Consider the following 10,887-nt stretch of genomic DNA (forward strand, 5'->3'; position numbering starts at 1 on the left):
TCGGTTAAAGACGCTTCTGGAGATTAGCAATAAACTCCTCCTCAAAGAAGGCAGAGCTTGGAAGTGTGGACGTTCTAGAACTGCGCATGACCAACTTTACACTGCAATCAACAGGGGGGGGGGGGCATTACAAGAATAGTTTCGACTTGATTTTGAGGCCCCAAGGAGGAACAAATTCACAATTTTGAAGAAGAAAGGAGGGAAGGGGAGAGAGACAAAATCAATTTGGGAGAAGAAAAGAAAAGAAAAAAAAAATCATCTTAATTACAGTTCTTATATTTTTAAGTAAAACCACAAGTTTGAAAATTTTTAAGCCCCCCCCCCCCCCACACACACACAGCAAAAAACAAATTTAAGCATCTTCGGGCTACAACAATGGAAGAAGCAAAATTACAAACTTTGTTACTAGTTTGGCATTGATATAAAAATAAATTTAAATATTTTTATACTTAAATAATCGAGTATAGTCTTTGCTTTTTTGGGAATTGGGAAGAAAGGGAAGCAGGAGAATCTCTTTTTGCATCGTACACAATATTTTTATTACATTCACTTGACATTGGAGGAGTTTTATTTAACAGGTTTCCATATGAGGAGATGAGAAAGGTGGTGGGATCTTCCTCCCTACAATAAGCAGGCATTTTATTTCTTAATGATTAATGTTATCACAAGTGCCAGAATGAGGCACGAACAGATTGTAGTGGATATAAATTTGAAGTAGATGGAGAAAACTAGCATAGTTGAATCATTGTCAAACTAAGTTATAAACACTAACGAGCCTACTTAATTGATATGCAAGTAGATATGAGGTTACATTCAGCACAGGTAAAAAAAAAAAAAAAAAAAAAAATACTGTTTACACACTTCATGACAAGAAAAGTTTAAAAAAAATAAATGTCCAAATGAAAAAAAAAAATTTTTTTGAGGATGTGGAATTTATTTGCATTTGTTTCTTTTTTAATATTGACATCTACACTATGCTTCAGCAGTGCTGGTCCAGAATTCACCCTTATATTAAAAAAAAAAAAAAAAAAAAAATATATATATATATATATATATACCCATGATGAAAACATTGTATTCCAAAAATTACATAAATTGATCAAGTAGTTTTATTTTTAAAAAAGGAAAAAGTTTATGGCTAGCCAAGGAGCATTTTGCAAAGCCATTTTGAAAAATCGCAAAATCAAGGGAGATAACTCAACACAATTCACACTTGCGAGATTTTTGCTAAAATGCTTACAAATTCTGATTAATTATTCAAAAATGATTTTATTCATAAAATAAAATTACTTCAAGTTACATAATTTCAGGAATGATTTTCCTTTTTGTGTCACGGATACGTAGATCAGATTTTTCTTTAGTTTTGATTTTTAATATAGAGGGAATTCTGGATAAGCACCAGCTGATGTGCTTCACTCAAAAATTCTTGACATATATTCACTTATTGTATTGTCAACTCACGTACAGTTCATTTCAAATATCAGCGTACGCAAATAACCATATTTGAAGAAAAAAAAATGAATAAATGAATATATCTAAAGAAGGCAAGAGATCACATCAGCTGAAATTTCATAATGACAAAAATCCAAAGAAAACCAATGTAAATGATGAAAATGAGCCATTGTCATGAAATAACAGAATTTCTCAAAAAAAAATTTTCAATAAAATTCACTGAAGATCATTATTGAATAAAATTTTATTTAATGCCCTCAAATAAAAATGAAAATGAAATTTTAGCTAAAATTATCTAAAAGTTGGCAGTGGTTTTTGTCAATCCTTCCTTTAAAAAAAAAAAAAATGCAATAAAAAGACAAGACATGCAAAAAAAAAAAAAAAAAATTCAATTTAGCAGCAAAGGATTAAAATGAAGGTCTTTTCAGATTGACGGACAATTTCCATTGGAACTCAAAAATTGTAATGGTTGGTGGTTGTTTTTATATTTTATTTTAAACATGGTAAATAAGATCACCATATTCGGTTTAATGTCCATTTTTACATACTGGCATGGAGAGATAGGTAGATTCTTGAAAATCTACAAAATACCTAACATATTCATAAATTAAGGTTTTGCATAGATTATCATTTTCACACATTTACTATTAAACATCATTAAAAGTAATTTAGCACAATTAAAAAAATATCGGATGAAATTTTTTTTTTTTTCCTTTCTAAATTCTAATCACGTCCGGCAATCTGTAGACTAACCAAAATAAATCCGACAAGCAGATGAAAGAGTGTTTTAGTGATTTTAATTTAAAAAAAAAAAAAATTTAAAAAAAAAATAAACAAAAAGGTGAAACTTTAACATCTGATAATCTTTAATGGGGATGGAAAGGAGATCGAATCTTGAAAATATAAAACTGGTTTGTTAAAATTTTAAACTGTTCAACATTGTGATCTACGATATCAAAAAGGAAAGCAAATATGGGGAAAGTTTCGTTTTTTCTCTTTTTGGTAACAAGATCACAACATAACCGTAAACTTTGTTAGACTTAAGTTGAAGGAGGAAGTCAGTTACCTTGAAAAGAATTCAACCACAGATAAGCAGGAGAGATTTTTTAAGTGGACTTGGATGTTTATTGAAAATTTTTCTTTTGAGTGGAGGGACAGTCTATGTTCTTTACAGGCAAACAATTGATATTTTTACTTTAAATTCCATCAAATGAAAAAACAATAAAAGGTTGCGGGAGGAGAAAGGCATATAGAATAAAAATGTAATATAAAAAATAAATTAAAAAAACAAAACCAAACAAAACACCTATCATTGCCTGCAAATAATTACAAAAAGAGTTTCATGTAGCTTTGAAAGATAAAGGCCTCACAATTCAAAGAGGAGTATGAGTTTACCAGTCAGGCTTGCCTATAAAGAATTAGCTTGGTCGTTACTCACCATAGTACATTGTTGTCTGAGGAAGAGATGAGGAGGGGGTACTTAAAAAAAAAAAAAAAGTGAGGTAAGCATTATATGAGTCAATTGATTAAACTTGCAGTCAGATCTCTAATTTTGCTTACCTCAAGTAATGCACTAATTGTTTTACACCACGCAAAAAGGACACCAAACGAAAGGTTGCAAAAAAATTGCAGAAAGTTCTTATCTAAATAGAAAAGTATTTTTTTTTGTGTTTGCATAAAACAATCAACTTCTCAAAAGAAAAAAAAAAAAAAAAAAAAAAATGTTCATCCAGTTAGTTCTGAAAGTGAACTAAATGAAGACAAGAGTTTGTACATATATAATGCTCAACATCTTTTCTGATAGAGCTTTTAAAAAAATTAAATTTTACATTGCATTTATTTAAACCATATTATATATATATATATATATATATATATATATATATATATATATATATATATATATGCTCTAGACCTATTTAAGAAGTTCTTTTGAAGGTGGCAATGATATTCAAATACTATTTCAGAGAAACAGTAAGCTGGATATAAATTTAAAGAAACCATTCTTTACAATATTTTAATGTTTAGTGCTGTTAGTGGGTAAGGAAAGTAACAGTCTCTTAGGAAAAGGGTATGCCCAAAAACAGACAATAGGTTATGCAAATGCGCTATACGATAAAATAGAAAGGGGAGACAACTCTAGATATTTTAAACAGGATTCCTTGGAGACGGAGGGGCATAAAATAAAAACTAAATGATAAAAAGGGGCTTTCACTTGGTCATCAGAGTCAAATCAGTAGAGGTTGGCAATCATTACAAGTGAAGAGCACAATTATGTAAAAACATTTACTTACAACTGCACTAACATACAAAAAAAGGTGGGTGGTTAGGTGATACTTGGCATTTCACTTTGTTTTTCTCTCTTAAGTGACTTTAATTACATATATTTAAGGCAGCATGAAATTATGAGGAAAAAAGAAAAAAAACTTATGAATTAAATCAGTCTTTATGGTTTCAAGATTTATTTTTTGTGTGTGTATATATATATATATATATGTATATATATATATATATGTATATATATATATATATATATATATATATTATAAATGAGGAATAATACACTTGGCCAGTTTAATATCAAAATGAAAGGACTTAAAATTTCCAAATATTGGAGAAGGGGGTGGAGATTTAAATAAAACAAAATAAGATCAAGATCTCAGGTAGAAAACCTGACAAGGAGAGTATAAAAACACATGCTTCAATAATCTGCATCGAGGATTTTTGAGGTGTGATATACAAGATTTATCTACCCAATACTGCATAACATTCCCTTTATAAAAACAGATGGCAGAGGGGCGATAAGTATAGGATGGAGAGAGGGGGATTTATTTTATTGCATATTTAAAAAAATCTCTACTTTGGATAGGGAAAAAATCCTTTGAATCCTTTCAGACTCAATAAAAATAATTTGAAAGGACTGTCATTCTTTTAAATTACGAAAGGTCAGAGTTGGAGGAAATTAATTGTTATGATTTCTTTTCTATGACCTGAAAATACAGAGTTTAAGAAAGAAAAACAAGATGTCCAAAATAAACCAATAAATAATTAGGAAAGAAAAAAAAGCTTAAAGGCTAACAAAGAATCAGCCAAACATTCAAGCAATATCTCTAGAAATTTATTGGAAGATAAAAGTTTCATTTCCTGTGAGAGAGATAGGAAGGACTTTTCTTTTTCAGTAAACAGATTTGATCTTGCAATCAACCATTCAGCTACCCCATGAGATTGAAAAAAAAAAAAAAAAAAAAAAAAACCCCTAAAAGTTGGCCGATCATACAAAAAGCATAATTTTTAAAGCAGGAAAACATTGGTCAGCAATGATTAAACCATTTTCAGTGGATTTAGATTTAAATAAGTTAATATTTATACTTTGTTTCGTAAATATGTATGGGAGTCAGAACAGTAATGTCAGATAAGGAAAACTATACAGTTTCACATATCTACCAAAAAAATTCTGGGTTGCAAGTTTGCTTGAAAGGAAGAGGGGGAAAAAGTACAGTGTTAGGATTAAAATTATCTAGTACTAAATATTATATAACCTATTTGTTTCTTTGTGGGGTGAAGAGAGGTAAGAGAAATGGGAAATAGTTAATAGAATTTAAAGTTAGTATCATTGTTGAATCTCACGAGAATCAGAACATTGGCCGTTTCTTAAAAAAAAAAAAAAAAAAAAAAAAAAAAAAAGTTGACCCTTCAGGTGTCAACCAACTTTCAGCTGAGGAAATTTGGAGTTCCTTTGGTTTGTCAATCACAGTAGTGAACACGACGCAGGCCATGCAGGAGTTGAAACGGTCATGAACCAGATAAGTTTTTTTTTTTTTCTCACTCTTTTTCGTAATACCTTAATTAGATGAAAGAAAGCTGCTAGATAAGTGAAGATGCATTGGCAGAATTCAAGGGAAACAAAAAAAATTTAAAAAAAAAAAAAAAAATACAGGCCATCATATCTGAATATATCCAAGTTTCTAATGAAAACTTCATCGTTGGTGAAAAGTCAGGGATGCAAAGTTCCAGGGCCATTAGAAGTAATATTGGTTCAATGAGAAAAAAAATAAAAAATAAAAAAAAAAATTGCCCAAACAGTTTTCTTTGCCAGTTCCCACAATTTTCCTCTAGGATTTTGTTTTTTTTTTTTAATTATTATTTTTAATTTCAAACAAAAATCAAATTTTTTGAATTTTTTCACCCACAACAACGGGATTGTTCTTTCTGATTTGTTCCTGTGCCATCTCCTTATAGTCAAATGTACAACTGTGCTTATCTGAATAGCGATGGAGACTGCAATAAAGTCCGTCACATCGGCATCGGAATCCTGAAGAATACAAAACAAAGGGTCAAAATACAGAAATTAACATTTCCATCTTTTTTTTTTTTTTTGTAAACAGTAGAAAATATCTGAAGGAAAGTTGATTGATAAATAAAGTCTAGAACCTTTTTTCATGCCAATGAAAAAAATAGTTTTATAAAATTACAAGATCGATTTTATGTATAAAGTTTATGCATAAATCTAAGTATAGATTTATGCATAAACTTTAAGTATTTACTTCAAAAGTGCTCAATACGTAGGTAGAGCTAGTTAGTAATTTATAAAATATATATGGCGATTAAGCTACACTGAATATTCTGCGTTTCATCCAACTATAGGATTCGTCAGGCTTATGCGCGAATTCTGTCGTTGCTTCTAAAACAGATCCTTTGTTTGATAAAATGCATGCCCATTGGCTGGTAGGAAGGGGCGTGATGGATACTAGAAAGCTGATTGGCCAACTAGTAATCCTCAACATGTATAAAAACAAGAAGCAACGACAGAATTCGCGCATAAGCCTGACGAATCCTATAGTTGGATGAAACGCAGAATATTCAGTGTAGCTTAATCGCCATATATATTTTATAAATTACTATATATATATATATATATATATATATAGCTTATTTTGGACAATTATAATTTTAATAGCTCAGAAATTTGATTTTCATATTAAATTGCAAGCTCAAGTTGGTAGCAGATAGATCTGGATGAACTGGTTTGACTCGTGATGCAGCAAATTCACTTTGAGCTGACTCAACCCATCCTGAGTGAATTTCGTCACAAGTACAAATATATTATTTTGTCCGGCAATAGGACATTTATTCTGTAGCTAATTCAAGCAACCCAAATTGCAATCAATACTGTTCTAATCAGTCATGGATTAATTCAGAGCCAAAATCCAACCATTGTCGCCACCGTTTCTGATTACTCACATTTGATTACCAGTATTTAACCCACTTTTATTTTTTAAACTGTTATATTTATATTGAAATATCTTAGGCTTCTTTAATTCAGTAACACATTCAAATATTTGCAAATGTGATATGTTGGGACGATTAATTGTAAAAAAAAAAAAAAAAAAAAAAAAAAAAAATCTGAACTTTTTGGGGTATCGGAATCAGAAAAATTTGTGCCTGTCTTCTGAAGCCAAAAGACAATTTCATAATCTTTTTCAGAACAATTTCTTCAGTCTGTAATGCTTAACCATTATGTTAGAAAAGTTAAATATTCAATATCAAGGTTCATACTGAGATATATATTACACACACACACAAGGAAACAAGGAAATGTATATTTGAAGTAGACAAATACTGCAAAAACTGAATTATGAATTTAGGGAATAAAACATCAAAAGAAAAACATTTTAAAAAATGAAATCCAACAATGAAAATCTGAAAATGAAATGCAGTCACTTCTGAACCCGTTTAAGAAATCAAACAGAAAATGACCATCATTCGTAATAGTTGTACTTGGCAGGTCACATGACCTAGTAAAATGGCCTTCTATCTAAGCTGGTTCTGGTACTATGAAAGCTGTAGTTATGGTACTATGAAAGCTGTAGTTATGGTACTATGAAAGCTGTAGTTATGGTACTATGAAAGCTGGTTCTGGTACTATGAAAGCTGTAGTTATGGTAGAAACAATCTGCATTCTATCATGTTCATTTTCTTAAAATATCATAAGGGAATTGTTTCTCCATGCATCTGATTTCTTTAAGGAAGAAATGTGGAGGGGCTGACCTGCAAAGTCACCAGATCCTATCAACTTTCCGTTACCTAAAATGTTTTTCAACATTGTCCACAAGAGGAAATCAATGAAATTTTGGCAACTTATACAAACCACTCCATCAATACATTGCCAACAGCTGCCCCTCCAATAAAACAGTCCTATTTTATATCGGTTTGATTTTTTTTCTTTTCCCAGTCATCAAAAATACACACAATCTTTATTTAAAAATAAGCCAAATCCAAAGGAAGCCAATATTGAAAGAAGTTTTAACTTTTAAAGCTAGCCTACTTTATTTTTCACATCTAAAGAATTTACCTTTTTTTTTTAAATGTTTGATTAGAGATATTTAAGAATCAAATAAAAGTTTTAAAATTATGCGCACGCAGACATACCTGTTAATCCAACCTTCTTTCTGCAAGTTTGGCAACGATTCTTTTTAGGTTTTTTATTTACTTCTGGAGACTGCGCATCATCACCACCTACAGGAAATTAAAAGTTTTTTTTAATTTTCTCAAATCAAAAAGTTTGAGAGATTATTCAACACCAACATGCCGATGCCATTAAAAAAAAAAAAAAAAGAAAAAAGTTTCTTATTTTCATGGTTTCCAAACTTAATTAAAAATATCAAAGTAATTAAAAATATCAAAGTAATTAAAAATATCAAAGTAATTAAAAATATCAAAGTAATTAAAAATATCAAAGTAAAACTATGTCATTCTCTCAATCTCAGGGTGATCTTTAATAGTTGCTTCTTTCTGCTGCTCTTTTAAACAAAAGTGAAAATATTTCTTTTAAAGACAGTATTGAAATGCTCTGCCTGTTGCAGCAAGACACCCATAAAGCCAATAATCTTTTCAGCATTATTTCTGACAGAGTAGAAAGTGGACCTTGGCAGACTTGTAACTCTTGCTTTTTATTGTCCTTTTGTGAAAACACTGAAGGGCTCCATGAGCGATGTTTCTGATAAATGGGGAAGAATTGCTGCTTTCTGGGTCAGAATTTTAATTTAGCATTGGCTAGTTTTTAACCTTGAAGTCATTTTCTTTTTTAGCTACTTACACCAAGTGGTTTCATGCCTTGTCTGGAGCAACTTCTATGAGGTTTTATTCTTGTTTAAAATTCTCCCATATTAAACACCAAAAATTAAAGAAAACGTACCCATGACGTAACAAAAATATCCCCCAAATCATGTAAATTGATCAAGTAGTTTTATTTTTAAATTAGCCTGGGTGCCCAGTGTTGCCCGAGTGTTTGGAGGTGTGTTGAGAGGAAAAAAAAAAAAAAAAAAAAAAAGTGGTAGTAGGCAGACAGGCTTGAACCCGTACTGTGAAGGAGGAAAAGAACATGGAAGAATATAAAAAAAAAAAAGAAAAGACTTCTTTGTCGTTGTGTCCAAGGTTTAAATTAAGGCTAGTCAATCAAAAAGAGGAGATGACTTTCGAAAATAGCAACAAAAGAAAAAAAAAAAAAAAAGCAACCCCCTCCCTGTAGAAAAGTGCCCAGTTGAGGGTGAAAGAATGTTTTTAGCCAATTTCTCGATATGAAGGGTCATGCTTCAAAACAATACCAATTGTGAAAATCTGTTGCCTCTGTCAAAAGTTTTAGGCAGACATACATACATTTAAACAGACAGGTGAGATTTTATATAATAGATAAGAAAATCAAAGATGCTACAGTTCGAATTGTTGAGTTATTTCCCTTTGTTTCTTGATTGCTCTTAAAATGGCAGGCAAGACAGTCTTCGCTTATAAAAAAAAAAAAAAAGATTTTCTTAAAAAACAAAAAAAAAAAAACACTGGATTAATTTAAATGATTTTTGGAATACACTGCGTATCAAATTATTAACAAGTTTACATTTTTTTTTTAATATTAAAATTTTTATATTATTTTAATAAAAAAAAAAAAATAAAAAAAAATTTGAGCATTTTCCGATACGAAAACCGATTCCTTAAATTATCTTTTTTATTTGATTTAAGAGAAACATCTTCCACTGCTGGTAGCAATAATAAAATAAATATTTATTGATTTAAACTTCCAGTAAGACTAAAATCTCTAGAACACCAACCTCACAAGTGTTTTTTTATGTTCGAGAAAATATAAGATGTGTTTTTACAGTAATCGGGACAAAATAACACTTTTATAGTTAAATATTTAGAGATTCATAAAGAATCGGAATCTGTAATTGTATTGGAATCTGGAATTTAGTAGAGAATCGGTAATTGTATCGGAATCGGGAAAAATATTGGCATCATCCCATCACTACTGGGTACCCATAACTATCTTGGCTGCTGCAGACAGTTGTGCATGGTCTGCATTCATCCAAGATGCTGCGTGTTCTACAGGAGCTGACTCAACATCCTGGGTGAATATCGCCTCAAGTACAAGTTGACACACCGGTTCCCGTCAGATCACCAAAGTTAAGCAATGTTGAGCTTGGTCATTACTAAAATGGGTGACCAATTTGGGAATTTCAGGTGCTGTATGTAGGAGGACGTCGACACCTCCCTGCAAGAGAGCCAAAAACCTAATGTTGTCATCTCTCCTAACAAGGATATACATGCGACTGGGGACCACTTGTGAATTTCATACTCCCATGGAACTTCCTCCTTCAGAGGAAGCCAGTTAAACCCAAAACAAGGTTTGTGCCGTTTCACACACACAAGTATGTTGTAGGTAGAATGTATGTACAAGATTCGATAGACAGCATGAAAGTTGGCGGCAGAATATTAGCACTAACTTTTTCAAGCGTCACAATAATGGCTCATTTGCTTATTGCTATAAAAGCTTTCTACCAAGGACGAGATTTTAAAAACGTTCATGAATGATATTTAATTCTTTACTGCATGGTGGAGTTTGGATCTAATTAAGGCCTCATCTAATTTAAGCAGGTTATCTTTGTCCACACTTTCAATCAATGTATGCTAGAACTGCAAGTTGCTTTATGATTTTGCAGAAAAAAGATTTTATACATGTTCGTCTACAAGAGGCATTTGTGTTGCATAGCTTTAGGATCAAATCCAATCCAGCATGGCTGTAAACGAGATTGAACTCCGTACACGAGTTTGTAGTGTAATTCAAATCTTGTCGGTAGCTGAATACTTGATGCTTCGCCAGGGCTATCAAGGGTATTTTTTTTTTTTTTTTTTTTTTATTGTGACGTCATCACTAGACGGGGTGCCTACCATGGCTAAAGAGCCCCATCTATCCTTAAGAGAAGGATAGATCATGCCAGTTTCTCAACTTGGTATTTTTTTTTTTTTTTTTTTTTTTTAACTTCGTGGTACGTACAGCGCCTTGCCTTCCCAAATGGTCACCCATCTGGTACTGGCCAGGCTCAACGTTGCTTAACTTTTGTGATCTGGCGAGAACCGGCATGTCAACGTGATTGTGCCATATTT

The 10,887-nt window shown here is 31.3% G+C and overlaps 1 protein-coding gene across 7 annotated transcripts in view; it reads right to left on the minus strand.

Annotated features, from left to right (window-relative positions):
• Nucleotides 1-5,260: 5,260 nt before the first annotated feature.
• The window catches only part of LOC145280216 (uncharacterized), a 147,548-nt gene continuing 141,921 nt past the window's right edge, over nt 5,261-10,887 (minus strand). For all 7 annotated transcript variants that reach the window (XM_080131998.1, XM_080131994.1, XM_080131995.1 and 4 more), the window contains 2 exons: nt 7,882-7,968; nt 5,261-5,764 (listed from right to left, as the gene is read on the minus strand). In XM_080131998.1, coding sequence (XP_079988124.1) covers nt 5,616-5,764; nt 7,882-7,968 — 236 coding nt within the window. In that variant the 3' untranslated portion in view covers nt 5,261-5,615. The remainder of the gene's footprint in view (nt 5,765-7,881; nt 7,969-10,887) is intronic.

The sequence above is a fragment of the Euprymna scolopes genome, chromosome 7, assembly GCF_053919585.1.
Source record: "Euprymna scolopes isolate OS-2025 chromosome 7, ASM5391958v1, whole genome shotgun sequence".
In the NCBI taxonomy this organism is placed as follows: Eukaryota; Metazoa; Mollusca; class Cephalopoda; order Sepiida; family Sepiolidae; genus Euprymna; species Euprymna scolopes.